General features: G+C 45.4%; 1 protein-coding gene across 1 annotated transcript in view; it reads right to left on the minus strand.

Moving 5' to 3' along the window:
* TRIM66 (tripartite motif containing 66) overlaps positions 1-15,299 on the minus strand; it is a 36,885-nt gene extending 21,586 nt beyond the window's left edge. The window contains exons 1-10 of the mRNA XM_004369620.1: positions 15,289-15,299; positions 14,270-14,274; positions 13,402-13,520; positions 10,852-10,955; positions 7,215-7,362; positions 6,202-6,334; positions 5,743-5,859; positions 4,229-4,343; positions 3,495-3,641; positions 1,258-1,375 (exon numbers count right to left, since the gene is read on the minus strand). Coding sequence (XP_004369677.1) covers positions 1,258-1,375; positions 3,495-3,641; positions 4,229-4,343; positions 5,743-5,859; positions 6,202-6,334; positions 7,215-7,362; positions 10,852-10,860 — 787 coding nt within the window. The 5' untranslated portion in view covers positions 10,861-10,955; positions 13,402-13,520; positions 14,270-14,274; positions 15,289-15,299. The remainder of the gene's footprint in view (positions 1-1,257; positions 1,376-3,494; positions 3,642-4,228; positions 4,344-5,742; positions 5,860-6,201; positions 6,335-7,214; positions 7,363-10,851; positions 10,956-13,401; positions 13,521-14,269; positions 14,275-15,288) is intronic.
* Between the last annotated feature and the right edge of the window lie 2,366 nt (positions 15,300-17,665).

Consider the following 17,665-nt stretch of genomic DNA (forward strand, 5'->3'; position numbering starts at 1 on the left):
TTTAACAAATGCTCAACCCTGACTCTTCTTCTATCCCACTAGAGAAACCATGGGCTGCCTTAGATAGCACCCACTCCTTTTTTTTAACAGAACAGTCCAACAGAGACTCTGACAAAAAGAATCACTATAGGGGTGGGGGGCAAAGGCAGGGGTGAGGAAAGAATGTGCTGGAAAGTAGCAACAGGTAGAGAGCCAGACCTGGGACAAATGAGCAAATCGCTAAATACAGGGCTAGGGGCCATGTATTGGGCAAGTAGGATGAAACAGAGTGGAGAAGCTCCAAAACCAGGTCAGTGCCAGGTACCAGTGCTGCCCTCTGAGATCTCTGGGCTCCTGGGCATGAATGGATTCTATCTACTGATATCTCAGTATGATGGTTCCTTCAGCTAATTGCTTTTGCTTTATTTTGGTTTTGTTTTTTATGAGGCTTACTTAGGGGAAGACTAAGCTCCTTGAGGGGAGGAGGTGTGTCTTATTTACTTTTGGTTACTCAGTGCCCAGCATGAGGCCTAACCTAGAGCAAGCGCCCATCAAAGTTCTGATGAATAAATCAAAGGGGAGATAGAAGCAAAGAACAAACCTAAACATTATTCATCATTTTGCCAAGTTCAACAAACTTTCAAAGAGATTGACAGCTCCAAGTGAAGGCAGCAGTTGACCATTAGTTTAAAAAATCTACCATTAGATTCTCAACATAGGCACAATTTCAGTCATCTACATTCTGCCTAAATACTGAATGCCAGCAAATTATTGCAGCAAGAAAGAAAAATGCACAAAGTCATGAATTATATACTTACATCTCTACTCCAAAGGATGTATGTAACACATGCACACACACACACGTCTCACTTTTGCTGAGATACCCCTGTGCTACACACATATGTACCCTTGTATGACCACAGAGACTCAGGTTCATCTGCACTGCCATGCAGCATGTTGGAGAGCAGGTCACCTTCTCCTCTCCAGAAATGAAACTGAGATAACAGGGACATTCATGCAGAATGGGAAGCTCAGATTTCAGCTAGCCCTGTTACAAAGTCCCATATTGCTATTGCTATCTAACACTTCCACCTCCACACCCCACCCCTGCCCCACCAAAGGAAAAAAAAAAAGGTTTGCTAGATGATTCCATGACCACTGGCAGTCTCAGGGAGTTCTTTCTCCTGGGCACATGCTGACCCACCAGTAAGCTAAGCAGATGCTCTATATTCATTCTTAGCAATTATGTAAAAGCCCACACAGTGGGCCCCAGCTCACCAAGGGAAGCCAGCTGCTTGGTCCAGAAGTTAGGCTCCCAGGTGAATCTGATACTCCAAGGGGAACCAGGATCTGTGTTACAGCTTGTCTCCAGCAATCGCTGCATCTGAAACACAATCTGACAACAGCACCAAAGGTCACTTCTTTGAGCATCCTATGCCTGAATGACAATTTCCTATCCCTCACCCTTCCGACAGGTTGAAGAGCTCAAAGTCATGACCCTTTAGGCTCTGCTCTTCCCTCATATGCTCATTTCCTTGCACCTTAATACCTGCTATTCACCACTCACCACCAGAGTCTCCTGTAGCTGACCCACATCAAGACTTCTGGAACCCTTACATCTTTATCTCTTCTAGACCTCAAATGATTTGTAATTCTCCCTCAGGACATCACTTCTCTGGCCACCCACTTGAGGGTGTTTTATTCATTCTCCCATAACCTGAATTTTAAAGCCTGTAAGTGGGCATTCTCTGAGCTCCCGTTGCTGCTCTTCCACCTCATGTAAAACACCCTTCCATCCTACTAACCTGCCCTCTTCCACCCTCATTGCTGTCATCTATCTCCTATCACTCAATTTACCATTTAACTAGGACTTTGACAAGTATCCAATTTACCCTGTAATCATCTAGGTAACTAATGTACCAATCAACATCTTGGCTTCTTACTTCCTTGAGCTCTTTAATATCAACCACCTTCACCTCTATTTTCAGTTCAGTCACGATACCTAGACCCCATCATCGTTTAGAACAGTTCTACCTATGAGACCTTAAACTCCAACAACCTACTCCCTGATCACAACTAGCTCTTGCTCTTTCAGAGCATGCTCTTCAACCTCATTGAACTCTTCAAGCCCTACTCTAGCAGTCCATAGAGCTTTCCCAGCTTCCCATCACTTTCAATAACAATATCACTAGTGTTCTAATTCCCTCCACCTCACCATTTCCTAAACTTAGGTCAACCCGTCCATCTCAAAGCCATGTTATCTGAGGATGCTTCAGGAGCACTCCTCAGGCCTTCTTCTTGTCACTGGTGAGCCCCTTCTACCTTCAAACTTATCTGCATTATACTGATACCTTCCTGTCCTCCCATCTCAGAGAAAGGGAGTGTCTCATGTGTTTAAGGTTAACCCATTCACTCCAGATCCCACCTCCTCCTGCCTTCTCAGTATGCTAACTCTATCTTCAACCTCTCCCCTGATATACATGTGTGAAAGTGTTTTCCATACTTAAAAAAGTTTTCCCCTTCTCAAGCTATCTTCCTATTTCCCTTCTTTACACTTCTGTCTCTACTTCCTCACCTCCACCCTCAATCCCCTCATACTGTCTTTTGACTTTTCTACTTTATTGGAGCATCTTCCAAAAAATCACCAGGGATTTCCTGATCCCAATCTCAAGGCTTCTCTTCACTTCTCATCTCCTTTCACCTACAGAGAATAGACAACACTGACCACTTGAAATTTGAAACTCTGTTAGTTCCTATACACCACTCTACTTCTTCTCCTCTGACCTCTGACTGTTGCTTTTCACTTATCCTCATCTGCTATCTATGCTGAAAATGATAGTATTTCTCTAAGTTCCAGACTTGTTCTTCTCTTCTTCCTCCACACACTCTTCCAAGGTGATATCACCAATATCCCAGTGACTCCTCAATCTCTATCTCCAACCCTAATCTTTCTTCTTACTTCCAGGCCCATATATCAAAATAGCTTTTAGACATCTTCTCTCAAATGACTTACAGGCACCTTAGATTCAACATAGCCAAATATAAACTCCATCAACATCTCTCAGAAATCTTGCTCCCTCCCCTGGACATCATCATCCTCCCAAGACCAAAACCTCAACATCATCCTGAACACTCCTCCTTTCCTCTTAGCACCCCACCACCACCACACCATTCAATCCTCAATAGCTTTCTATTTGATATACAGCACACTGATAGGATGTCTGACTCTATGACCTGAGACAGTGAGCTGCAGACTTTCCCAGGTGAATTATCTGGAGGGAAGGCGGGGTCATTTCTGCACCTGGATCCTTTGTACTATAGCATTTGGTAAAAGATGTAAATGTCACTCGCTAATCCAAGAGCAGTGACTGAACTTGAAGGATGGATGGGGCTGCTATCTTACTCCCTCCATTCTAAAGAAAGATACTTCCAGGGACAGCCTCACTGACCCTAGGACAGAGGTGATGCTCTGATTAGCTGCAAGTACAGGCTGAGGGGTTTGAGGTTCCTCTTACCAGCTCTTTGCTGAAAAGGAAAGGGATGCTGGTTTTGCTGCAGACAGCCCAATTGATGAAATTCTGCACATGCTCAAACTGACGGTTGAGAACCATGATGCTCTGTAGTTGCTGCTCCAGCTTCTGCTTCCTCTCATTAGTAATGCCCTGGGAACAGAGAAGACAAAGAGTCCCTGACCCTGTTCTTGCATTGCAGTCCACCTGTTTGGGAAGCCTGGTGGCCTGTTGTGTGTCAACATGAACACTGACTGAATCAGATGACTCAGTGCCCCTGAAAGGGGACAGCAGGACTGACGATGCTGCCATAGGCAGGGTTGGTGGGTGGAAGGGAAGGAGTATGAGCAGATTTTTTTGGGCAAACATGGAACAGGTGACAAGTGAAGGAGGAAATGAATGAATGTCAACATCACTTGGGCATAACTTGCTGAAGAAGCTGGCTTGTTTCATGGCTCTCTCTTCCAAAGCTATGACCCTGCATGGCCCAGAAAGGCAGTGCCTAAGAAGAACAACAGCACTGATGGGAGTTTGAACTGATTTTCTAGCCCTTAATGAACCACCTTCCCAAAATGAGACCGGGCATTTTAAGCTATAGAGAGTAGCGGAGAGCTAAGGAATTGCACATATGAATTCCAGCCCAGGCTGCTGTGGGCCCAGGGACTAGTTTGATGTGTGCCTGGTTTCTGGCCCAGGGAAAGCATGGAACCCATCCATCTGATCCATCTGTCCACATATACCTCCAACTCCTCTATGAGTCCATTGGTCTGTTTGTTCAGCTCATTCATCAGAACCATTTTGGCCATTTTGATCTGGTTTTCCACCTTCCTGTGCTGATGCTTCACTTCAAAAATCCTGTAAACAGAGTGGAACACAGTATGGTGAGCCTTTCACTCCAGGCCTACTGGGGGCCTAGAGACAACAGACATAAGAGCCAATGACTTGGAGGCTGCCTGTTGAGATCAGGGCCTGGCAGACATCAAGTAGACAGAGAAGAGACTTGTCCTCCCACCACTCACCCTTTGCACAACCCAGCCCACTTAATCTAAGTAGACCAATGGCCCAACTGGTTTTCTCTAGGTAGACCTCAAATCCACATCCAGGTCAACTCAGCAGCTTACCACTTCACACGGCACTAGATGCAAGGTCAGAGAGAGTGTGTGTATGATTTCACATAATTTGTTATCTTTAAAAGACCATGCACAGAGACAGAAAGGAGATTAGTGATTGCCATGAGGGTATTAGGGGGAATGGGGAGTGACTGCTAATGTGTAGGATTTTCTTTGGGGGGTGATGAAAATGTTCTAAAATTAGACACTGGTGATGGCTGCACAACTCTGTGAATATACTAAAAACCACTGAATTGTGCGCTTTAAAAGGGTGAGTTTTGTGGTATATAAGTTAAATATCAACAAAGCTGTTATTTTAAAAAAAAAAAAAGTGCATGGGCTTTGATGTCACACAGATCTAACTTCTAAGCCCAGCTCACTGACTAGCTGTGTATCTCAGACAAGTCACCTAACTTCTTTGAACCTCAGTCTCCTCATTAGTAAGATGGAGAAAATTCCTGCCTCAAAGAATTGTAAGATTTGAACAAAATAATGTATGTATAATACCCAATTCAGTGCCTGGCACCTAAGTTCTCAGTACTTACTAATTCCTCTTCCTGTCTAAAATACCAATGATATCATGTCATTTGTAGATTTACACGAAAAACTTTAGAAGGGAGTGATAAAGGGCAGATTGCCACTGATTTTTTAAAAAAAGCCGAACTCATTCCGTCGAATCGATTTCAACTCATAGCAACCCTATAGGACAGAGTAGAACTGTCCCATATGGCTTCCAAGGAGCAGCTGGTGGATTCAAACTGCTGACCTTCTGGTTAGTAGCCAAATGCTTAACTACTGCACCACCAGGTCTCCACTGCACCTTCATAATTAACAGCAATTTCTTCCCCAATACCTACTTTGTGCCCTTCTTCTCAGCCACCTACCTCTGGCTAGTTTACAATCACTTGCAGAAGGCAAGTGCTTTGGCCCAGACTTACTCTGATTATCCTGACTAACCTTGGCCTCAGTTCCCAAGGGATGATCTTAAGACCCTCTCACTGGCCCTGGGACCGGCCAAGACATTTGCCCACATCTGCTCAACTGCATGTTCTCTTCATAAGCCCTACATCTGATGGCCTGGTATCGAGAAGTAGGATGTGAGGAAACAGCACTCCCAGCACTGGCAAGGAGCTGGCCTGTGCTACCTGTCCTCAATCTGCTTTGCAGATGTCTGTAGATTAGATTTCTTATGTGCCACCTGTGTAGTCACACTTTCCAGAAGCATCCTCTGGTTTTGTAAAACTTCTTCAAGATGTCTGCACCTAGGGGAGGAGGCAGAAAAAAAGCTGAGGAGGTCTACATCCCAGCCTGAGTATGCCAGCCAAGCAAGGATCCCCACAGTGCACGTCTCAGCCAAGCCCATGGGGTTGTGATTCTGTGATTACATCTATGGAAAGTGAGAGATACTGCAGGCTCTTGGCCCATTAGGCCTTCTCCAAAGAAGTCCCACAACAGGAGCAGAGAAAAACTTCAGATCAGCCCAGGAGCTGTAGGTTGGCTTCGGCAGGGACAGGATTTTGATGTGCTGGAAGCCCAGAGCTCTCACAAGAGTCCAGAGCCCTCCCAAGCCCTCTTCAGGCAGCCAGCCAGCCAGCCCGCCCCACCTGTGTTCCTTGTGTTCCACCATCAGGCAGCTATGGCATGTGAGCACGTCACAGGTCTCGCAGAACAGCTTGAGGACTTCCTGTGTGTGTAGAGGGCAGTACAAAGTGAAGTCCCCAGAACCACCATTCACTCCTGCCAGAGAAAAGGGAGAAAGTGGGCTTCTCTAGCTCAGGTAGGCCTCTCAGTTAAGCTCCGCTGAGTAGCCTTCAGCCCTTAATGGGCACAGGGGAGACACAGAACTTGAAGGAAAGATGATGCAAACAGGAGATGCCTCTCGCTAGGCCAGTGAGGTTCCAGACGCACAAAGAGGAATGCAGGCTTCGACTGGCTAGATGTGTCCAGCTGCCCAGAGAAAACCACCATCACACCCCATGCATCCTACCACCTGCTAGAGGCTGGGGCAGGTGCTTGCTACTGTTGCACGTGGATCTTCTGCAGAACAAGCAATCCTCCAAAATTCAATCTAAACCTTCTCATTGACCAGAATTGTTATGATGGGGCTGCAACCAGCCACCCAGACTTGCCAGGTTCCAAGCTATGGACACATGGGTCATGAATGCTGGCTCCAACTAGTTGGACAAAGGTGAAACCCCTCCCATAGTTCAAGGGCCTTGGGAAAAGGCTTTCAAGAAGATTGTCATTTAAAACAGATGGTGCTGGATGGAGAAATGGACAAGCCCCCATCCAGGCTGCTTAATTAATCAAGTAACTGAATAGAAGTAAGGCATGATTGCTCTAAATAGAGGTAAAAGGGAGGGAATTCAGCTAGCTTCCATGATAATTTAAAACTATTCCTCCCTGCACTACCTCACCTACCTTCACCCACTCCCACAGACAGAGCCTTACACCACTCTGACTCTGGAGGAAACTTTCTCCCTTTGGGATAGGCTCTGAGACCACCCCATTCTCAAACCCAGCAGGAAAACAAAGTCAGAAAGCTACTCTCTAGGAGTTTTAGAATTCCGAACCACTTTGGGGCATGTGAGCTGGTGGGGAGAGGGGGGCATGGTACCTGGAGATCCCTTCTGGGCCCGGGGAGAGACTAGGCCCCCTGGGACGGGGCCATGCCGATGTTCCTCGGTGCAGGAGCTGCACAGCCAGCGGTTGCAGTAGGTGCAGAGGATGTGCGCCGCCCTCTTCTCCTTGCATTCTGAGCAGTTCTGGAAGCAGAGGGTTCTGGGGTTACTGACAATATCCTCATTTGGGCCTGCCTAAAGGGGCAGCAAATACTCTGGTGACTGGGGTCCTGTAGGTCTCTTCCTCAATTATTTTAGAGGGCAGTCAATTCTGGAGAGCTGCCTGCGAGTAGCATGTGTGGGCTTGTGAGGGAATGTATCCCTGTGAGTAAAGAATAGTGACTGCCTCAAGGGCTATTAACCATGTTGGTCCTGTGTTGAGCCTGAGGATGCCTACATGAATAAGCCAGAGATCTACCTTCAGGGCACCCACAGCCTAGACAGGGTGGCAGACATTAAATGGGTAATGCAGTGATAAAAGGATACACCAAGTGCTACGGAAACTAAGCGAGGTTTCCATGAGCTCAGTCTAAGAGGGGCCAGGAGAGCCTTCACAAAGAGGTGACAGTTGCGTTAGATATTCCATGACAAGACAAGAGAAGTTTACCAGGCAGACAAATGTTATAACAGAGGGAAAACATAAGCAAAAGCAGAAAATTCAGTGTGTCTATAGAAAGGAGGAAGCCCTAGAAGAGGGAGTACATAGAAAGATGATCAAACACAGCCAATAAAGAGGAAGTGCAGACTGTTAAAAATCATATTAAGCCAATGATAGAAACTGACTGAAATTTATTTAATATAAATTGGGGTAACATGTCAAGTAGGGAGTCAAAAATGTTCCAAAGAAGAATACTTTCCAAAGATTCTTACGGCCCATCTTATCACTAGTAATTATACATTGCCATGGAAAAAGAGCTGGAATAGAACTGATGAAAACAATTTATGGTCATGAAGGATTCCATACAGCACAATCTCGAAGAACAATTAAAATAATTAACTGATTTACCCTAAAACATAGTTCTAGTCTGACCCTGGCATTTCTGTTGAAACTGCACGTACATAATTCTTCAAAAGAGCACAGTTCTCAAGGCTAGACTATTGCTTGACTTAAAGTGACTTTTAGGGAACTATTTTTCTCAAGACTCAAGATTCAAAGATCAACTCAGGGCAATAGCTTGGGTGGGTCACCTCAACCTCCATGGAACCCAGAAATCTGGATTCCATGAGAAGTAAAACTCAATTTCTCAAGACCAATTTTCAGAGCTGTGTTTCCATAACTGGGGTTTGCCTGGCCTGAGAGTACCTAGTCCTCTCATTTGTTTATTCATTTGATCAGCAAATGTCTTGCCAGTGATGATGTAAAACATCAGAAGAGGAACTTTGGGGAATGTTGGGTAATATACTTTTCAGATGTATCATTAGGTTGGGATCAAACTTCATCCCCCTCAAACTACACTACCTGATGTTGTCAACTAAATACATTACATATAATACAACCCATATATGCCACTTTATGAGATGGTCCTATCCACACAATCTCTACTAACTGATGGGGGCAGTGAAGGGGTCTGAAAAACCCACCTTTCCTTCCTGCCACTAGAGAAGACAGCAGCTGTTTGGGGCTTCTGCTTTGCTAAGAGTCTTGCCTGACGGGGTGGCAGGTAACTGCTAATCCCTTATTATTGGGAGCGGGAGGGTTGGCTGGCGTCACTCACCGACGTCAGAGATCTCCTGTTAGAGGGGCTCACCTGCAAGGCCTACACGCTCTCTGATGCATAAGAAATCCTGAAGAAGAGATTCCACAGCTCTCTTCAAAATTTTTCCTTGTGTCTGGCAGGGCAAAAAAAAAAAAAAACTCAAAGGCTTATGAGACCATAGCATCCCTACCAAACTCAATGGGAAGGTAAACAGGGTGGTAGAAAGAGCACGGCCTTTGGAAATTAAAGGGCTAGATTTCAGTCTCTGGTCTGCCACTCACTAAGTAAGCTTGTCTAAACTTCCAATCTCCAACTTTAAAATTGAGATAACACCAGTAATCCTCAAAGGTAGGAAGCACATATTCTGCTCACAGAGAAGACTTAATAAATGTCCGACGGGTGAATGAATGGAAGAATATCTGTGTGAAGTGTTATGATAGAAGAAAGAACAAAAGAGGGACACCTAACCCAGCCTGAGCGGTGTCAGGGAAGAATTCTCAGATGAGGTGATGCTTGGAAAGAGTAGGAATAAACTACACTGTGAAGGTGCAAGGGCAATCTGGAAAAAGAAATGTGCAAAAGCCTGGAAGTATAAGCACACCACTTGCAGTTGGTTGTGTCTGGAAAACGAGGTGTCAGAAGGGTGAAGCAGAAGATGGAGATGAAATTTAGGTGTCAGATTTGTCTTGAGGGGCAGTCAGAAGGGTACCCAAGCTTGCCCACAGTGGCTTTCAAGCTGTGCTTGGGAATCACCTCAGGGACAAGCAGGGGCTAAAAGGGCAGAGTACTGTGGCCACCTGCACCATTTCAACCAGAGCAGTTCATCTGTTTTAGCTTGTGGGCTTCCACATAAGACTCACCTCAAGAAGAGCTATAGTTACAGAGTTTGAAATCACTAATACTAAGTCATGATTCATTCAGAGAGCCAGCTGGCCATATGAAACCAACCCCTACAAGCATATCATATATAGCATATGTTGTTTGAAAGGCATGAACAGTCAAAGTAAGCTTGCCCAATGACCACGTTTCATTTCTTCTTTTGACTTTAAAACAGGTAATAAAGCACAGAAAGACTGGAAGGCTCCACTAATACTCCCTGCTACCAAATGCATAACTCCACACATTCAGCCTAAAACATACAGGCCAGCAAACCAATGTGGATTCTGACAACTCTGTCCTCTGACAAAACTATGGCAGGGGTTGAGGGGAGGAGAAATACAAGTTTTACTAATTAAACTAAGAGTTCCTTGAGGTTAGAGAACATGAGTGTCTGTCTCCCTAGCACCCAGTACAGGCCTTGGCACATGCCAGACATTCAATAAGAATAAGATATAGGAACAAGTAAGTAAATGAGCAAACGAATAAAATGCCGTGGCAAGGATACCCTAACAGAGAGACAAGCCGAAGGAGTACCAGTCAGTACTTAATGTGAAATTTCAAGAAAAGGGCATTAGTTGTTAAATTTAGGCAAGATTGATGGGTCTGTTTAATCCAGGCTGGTGGAAATAAATGAATTAGAAAAAGAAAAATGGAAATAAAATCTCAGTACTTGTATTTTTCAATAAGAACTGTAAGAAGGGGAAAAACATTTACATACATTAAAAAGAGGTGACTTTGCCATTTGCCCAAAGCATTGACACAAGGAAAAACAGACAGTGATTTTCACTTAATAGAAAACCCCCACTTTGCTTTCCCCAACTCAAACATTTTGCTTCTTTTCTGGGTGGGTGGGTGGGCGGACGGACGGATGGATGGATGGACGGACGGACAGACGGACGGACAGACGGACAGATGGATGGCTCGGTGGATAGGTGATTAGACAAACTGATGGAGGGGTAAAGTCAGACAGAGAGATGGGTGGATAAACAGACTTATGGACAAGGGCCCCACAGATTTCTGAAAGGGCTCAACTGCTTCTTTTCTTATCCCAACTTACCCTGGCCATCTTGGGCTGCCCAGTAGGAAAGCAGTGCAGAAGAAAATGTTCAGTTACATCCCTGGTAAGGTACACTCGCTTACACCCAGGACAGGAAACGAGCTCTGGGAGAGAAAAAAAAAAAAGACAGCAGTCATAGCAACATGGCAGACTATACATAAGGTCTAGGCACGAGGCTTTCTAATTCACAGCAACAGGGTATGTACTTAAATCCACTGTGCCAAAATGAGCTATGTTGATGCTACAACCTATACTTACCACCTAGGTATTCTGGACATGACCATACCTTTAGGGACCTGCCCTAAAGCCCCTGTGAACTCCTCACATCCTTGTCCTTGCCTTGTCCTACCTTCCTCCCCTCCCCACAAGCCACAACAGGCCCAACCTTGCTCTGGTTCTGACAATTAGATGCTTTCCTCCTGCTCCTACTCCTAATTCCATAGCTCTGAGAGCCCAGCTCCCATCACTGCCCAAGCTCCAGATGGTCAGTTTAGCTCGGGGTACAACTCCAGCCATTCAGAGTACCATGTAGCAGGACTATTTTAACAATCTCAAACTCCTTGGGCTTCAAACAAGCTGTAGCCAGAGAAGAGCAAGGCCTCTCTACCTATTCATCTAGGAGGTACTTTTCCCCTTGGTATAGCTAATGCCAATCAGTCTGACCCGGGAGCTCAGAGATCACTTGCTGGGCTTCTCCACTTAAAGTCTATGTTTGGTATACTACATGTATGTATGGTTTACTTGTGCACATCTTGTACTACCTCTCCCCCAATCCACACACACACACCCCACACTCAGGGAAATGCAACAGACTCCAATACATTCCTCAACCTAGTGGGCTTCTGAGCTATACATCTAGTTAGTAAGGGGCTAATTAGTAAGGGATTGTCCCCTGAACAGTATAGTGACTCTTCAGGCCCAACTCTGTGAGTAGTCAGTCCACAGGGAACAAGGAAGTGAGCCTCCTGAGCAGGGCAAGGTGCCTGTGCTCAGGGATGAGGATGACCAGGAAAGGGGCTGGCTGTAGCAGTGAATGTAACCGTATTACCTTCCATCTTCTCTGCCTCATCTAATCATAATAGAAAAGACTGATACAATGGCACTTGCTCTGGACTTACAGTCAGACAAACATAAGTCCAAATACCAGATTTACCATCCAATGACCTTGGGCAAGTCACTTAACCTTACTTAACTCGTCTGTGCCCCAGTTTCTGCATATGTAAAATAGAAAGGAAAAATAAGAGTTGCGTTGAGGATTAAATTAGATAATGCTGCATGATCCTCAATGAATGTTGACTTTGAATTCAAAAGATTATTCATATCTTATTCATAGTAAAGCCATAACCTCAATTATCAACTCTCTCTGGTGATGAAAGTCAGATAGCTTGAGTGGTTGATTTAAAAATTCTTCCCCTCTCTGTATCCATGCCTTTGTGTAACCCCGCCATTAAAAGATGAAGTGTATCCTCTACCTCTTGAATCTAAGCTGGCCCTGTGACTTGCTTTGGCCAACAAAACGCAGCAAAAATGACACTTAACAAGTTCCAAGCCTAGACCTTAAGAGGCTCTGTACAGCTCTGTTTTTGCTCTTAGAACTCTAAGACTGAACATCCCCAGGTTAGATTGCTAGAGATAAGAGCCCACGTAGAAGAGGCTTCAATTGTCTCAGATGTCCTGCTCGAGGTCATCATAAACCAGCCAGCCACAGCTGACCCACCAGGTGAACACAGATACATGAGAGAGCACAGCTGAGACCAGCCAAGCCCAGCCCCAACCAGAAGAACCAGCCCAGCCCAAATTGCCAACCTGTAGAATCACATACTAAATAAGTGGCTGTTGTTTCAATTACTAAGTTTTGGGATGGTTTGCTATGCAGCAAAAGCTAACTGATATATATATATCTCCTAGAAAAGTCAGAATCCAAATAATCATGTCAAATAATAGCTTAAAACTCCCCACTCCCAAAATAAACTCCCCCAGCCTTCACAGAACCATGGACTTTAATTACAGAGCTGGATCTGGAATCTCTTGGATATTCTCCTGCCTGCCAAGAACAATGGCCAGAGGTAGAGAAGCACACTCTCCATGGATGGCATCATCCAAGGGAATTGGGTGACTGTTTGTTCCTTCTACTTGGCTGTCCCTGTGGAGACCCTCCTCATCCAGCTCTCCGGGACAGAGATGCTGGTCTAATTGTTAAAAATAATTTCCACAAGGCTTCCAAATCCCTGGTACCAGATGCTCAAACATTAGGCATACTAACAGCTTCATTAGCAGAATGAAAAAAGAGAAAGAACTAAACAGGATATACAAGGCTTCATCCTACATTCTCTACCTCCCTTGGCCTAAAAGTCAAAATCCTTAGCTTTGTATTCAAAGTCCTTTTTATCTGCCATATACCCTGTCCTTGCCATGCCAAACACCTCTGCTATTTCCTGAATATACCAAACCCTTGCATGACTCTGTCTTTGAAAATGCTGTTCCCTCTTTCTGAAATATTCTTTCTTCTTCCTGTCCCTTTCAGATAAACTCCTATTCATCCTTTCAAACCTGCTCAAATGTTTCACCTTTGAGCAACAGGGTCTGATTTCCCCCAGGATGAGTTAATCATTCCCTCTTCTGGATTCCCACAGCACCCTGATTACCCTTCTAGAATAACAAATACCACACTGATTGTAAGAATCTGTTCGTGTATCCATACACAAAAATAATCCACAATTGGTATTAAAAGATATTGTATGATTTTTAGCAGACTTGACAATTATGTTTCTTTTGGATTTGTCTATTCCATGTGTATCCCTTGTACTCATATAAATTGAAAGTAGTAAGAAACCATCTGGAACTTTGCTGGGTGATGGAAAGAAGCCAGCCTGAGATGATAAAGGAATCAGGTCTGATCCAGAGAAGAGGTAAGATGCTTGGAAGGGCTTTGAATTGGGAGATACGAGCTCCAGGCCCAGCACTGGCACTATCTGACTGTAACCTTGGGCAAGTCACCTGCTTTCTCTGAACCTCACTTTCTACATCCTTAAAATGAGGGGAACAGGAGTATCAGGAAAGTATGGATTAACCAGCCCTTTGGCTCTGCCTATTGCTGCCAGGCTTCAGAAATATTCCTCTAGCAAGAGGGGAAGGGACAGAAGTCAAACGGCAACCTGGCCGTCATTCTTGTCAGGAAGTCAGAGGGCAGGCTTGTGGCTGAGGGGAGGCCTGGATTTAAAAGAACCTCCCTCTGAAGAGGGGTGGCTGCAACAGACAGCAGAGTTGGAGAATCACCACAGCACTGCAAGCACAGTTCCAGGCAGGCTGTGGGTCTCAGAGTGGACACGGAAGACATGTGCTCTCTTTGTGTCATAATGCCAAAAATTCTCTTCTCTTCCCTTGAAAGCTCCCTAACCCCCATCAGGCTGCTTCAAACTTGAACTTTTTTTTTTTTTCTTTTTAAGAGGATTCCCCAATTTTCAATGAGGACATAAAAAAAAGTTTTATTTTAAACAATTTGAACATATAAACTTTTAGGGCTGTGGATATATATAAAATAACCAAACATCTACTTATATAACATGAATTTAGTTATGAATACGTACTTAAATCACATATTACATAAAATATTTAGATACATTATTTTTTCATATTTTCATTATTCAAGCAACAGCCTGAAGCTTTTATTTCATACACAAAAAACATCAATTCTGAGAAATGTAAGCCAGGGCCTAAAGGCCAAACAACATGCCCAGAGAAGGTGGGGCTTCTGCTTCCAGAGTGAAGAGGTCACAGGCACCAGAGCATCTCCTGGGGGCTTAGGGATTGTGGAGAACAGCTCTGAAAGCTGAGGACATTCAGTCCCTCTGTCACCAGAACCAGCTCTTCCGGTCCCTGGAAGGTCTGGGACAAATTTGTATCTGATTACCACTACTTCTTGCATCAAGCATTTTACATACATTATCTCACTTAATCATCAAACCATCTCTAAGAAGTAGGCATTGTCTCCATTTTACAGTTGGAGAAACTGAGGCTCTGAGAAGTTAGTCACCGGTCAAAGATCTTAGAAAGCAGGGGCAGAACTATGATATGGTTTGAAGTCTGTCTGCCTCTAAAACCCATGTCTTTTCTACTATGCTATACTCCTCTCTAATTCAATTGTAAATAAACAAGACAATTTATTTTAATAATGAGATAATTTGATTATAAATAAATAGAATATTCCATAATAATGACTAGACTCCAGTGATGACCTGGATCCAGCTCTGGACTCTGGGAGTCCAGAGGAAACTGGGAACCATGCCAGCTGCGCTGAAAAGTTTTAAGATATATAATCTTTGAGAAAAGGCAAATGAAATGGGTTTTTCTGCCAGAAGAAAATAAATCTGGGGGCAATTTTATTCTTGAAAGCAATGGTTCTCAAACTTTGCTGCATATTTGTATCATATAAGAAACTTTTAAACACCCTGATGTCCAATCCATATCCCATACCAATTAAATCAGAATTTTAGGGGATCGGGTCCAGGTATCAGTATTTTTTAAAAAGTCCCAGATGACTGCTATGTACAGTCAAGTTTGAGGACCAGTGCCTTAGAGAAAGCACCCCCTTACCCTATGGCTGAACCTGATAGCTCTCTGTCCCCAGTCTCATGCAGCTGAGAAAAGCAGGCTGGGGTGGTAGCACTTGCCCAGTTTTAAAAAGAGGCTCCAAGAAGTTAAGAAAGACTCTAAGTGTAGCTGTGATGTATTTCCTTTCTGGCAAAGAAAAGAAAAGGGCAGATTCCCAACAGACAGAAGGTCTCCGGACACCCAGGTTCCCTGGAGGTTGGCAGTAAGTTGAAGGACATATCTTGCCTCACCTAACTCCCAGTTCAACTGAACCAACCTTGAGTAAGCTTCACAATGACTGCTGCTGGGCCTGGAGAGGTGTGCTGAGCCCAGGAGCAAATGAGACAAGGGATGGGGGCCTAGACTGGGGGAATCCACCTTTCAGGCAGGAATAGCAAGGCCAAGGCAACCTGGGCACTACAGGGCTTCTGTGGGAGAGAAATCCCAAGAAGAGCTCAGAAAGCTTGCACTGCGCCAGCTGAGGCCTGCAGGTAGAACACCCACACCTCAGGTGCATAAGCCTAAACTCAGCCCTGAGCAACCCTCTGAGGGTTAGGAAGCCTTTCATTCCACAGCTCTTGTCCAGGGCTCCAAGAAACCTGGTAGCTAGGGCTCAGACTCTGGCCCTGATAGAGCAGTAGCATCCTCTGGAGCAGCCTGATGCTCCCCTGGCAGCTCCCACCTGTAGAACCAAAGCTGGACACACCTTCACTGTTCATCTAGCCAATTCCCTTACCATACAGATTGTAACATAGAGGCCCAGAGCAATAGAGGGACTTAGCCAAAAATCACATAGCCCTCCTAAAACATGGAGGGTACCTGGGACCACTGAGCAGTGCTTCATGGCCTCTGTGGCCACAGGTAAGACAGTTTACCTCCTTATGGCTCTGCCAGTTAACACATGAGAAGAAAACTCATCCTTGTTGTATCCTCTGGCAGGCTGGCCTTCATCACTAACCACTTCTGTCCTCCCACCCAAGGGCAGTCCCAAGTCTACTAGGCATCAGCTAAGGCCCCCACCACAGAAGCCCCTGAAGCCTCCATAACTCAGAGCAACACCACCTCTGAGAAACACATTGCACCCACTCCCCAGTCACGCAGTCCTTGCTAGAAAGACAGATTTTGATACAAGACACCCCTAAAGTGATTGCTGCTCCTGTCCCTGGCTGCCAGCAAGCTTACCTGTGGCCCCTGCTGCCCTGTGAGAGAAGTCAGAAGAGTGACAGGTGAGACCACCATGGTCCCAGAGGATGGTGCTTACTAAGCACTCAGGAACACCCACCCTGCATACTGCAACCAGCTGGACTGCAGGGCCTGAGTCTCAGGGAGCTGGGTACTGGGTGGGGTATGGGAGCAGCCTGGCTTCTCTCCTCCTTTTTCTGATGCATTCTTAGCCAGGGCTCCATTTCTTGAGCTCACCTGAGATGCTCCTGCAAGAAAGGGCTTGGCTGGCTCCTCCTGCTCCTGTTTATCTCGAAGGCTCTGCAGTAATTTTCCCAAACTGAACAGCAAGAGGGAGACCTCAAAGAGGCGACTCTCTTCCTAGCTGCATCTCCTTCCTAATCCTCTGGGTGCCTTGGAATAGAAGCTCAGAAGGAAGAAAACGAGATTTTCAACTTTCAGGAACTAGCTCTGTCGCCCTCTGCACAGCTCAGGAGCCATCACTCTCAGTCTTTTAGGACTCGATCCAAAAATCCTTCAGCCCTCCATATTCCCCAAAATGACAGTGCTCATGTGTGGCTGGAGCCTGCCCCGATCCGGGAGCTCATTTAAATAGAGCTCATCACAACAACAGTGTTGGTGGAGAAGTGAGTAGCTGCAGGGCCCTGGGGACCCCCTGTTTATACGTAGGAAGAATGATGCAATCTGGGTATCAAAATAGCAATCCAGAATGGAATAACAGGCTCACGCAGCAGCGGTGCCTGCACAGCCAGAGCTCAAGTTGACACACTCTGTCAGCCCCACACTGCTGTAGCACGCAGATGCCAGGCACACACTCACCGCATCATTTTAAAAATCAGCAGGAGCCCGAGACTTCCCTCCATTCCCAGCACTGAAGGAGGGTGGCTGTAGGGGGCCTTCGACAGACATTAAAATCTGTCTCCTACACACTCACCTGCTCCTGCCACTTCACCTGAAGTCCTTATCCTGTGACGTCACAGTCAGTTGCCATAGTGACCAATTGTCCATCACAAGCAGAGGATTAGGACTTCAGATGGAGAAG

The sequence above is a fragment of the Trichechus manatus genome, unplaced genomic scaffold, assembly GCF_000243295.1.
Source record: "Trichechus manatus latirostris isolate Lorelei unplaced genomic scaffold, TriManLat1.0 scaffold00006, whole genome shotgun sequence".
NCBI classification, from domain to species: Eukaryota; Metazoa; Chordata; class Mammalia; order Sirenia; family Trichechidae; genus Trichechus; species Trichechus manatus.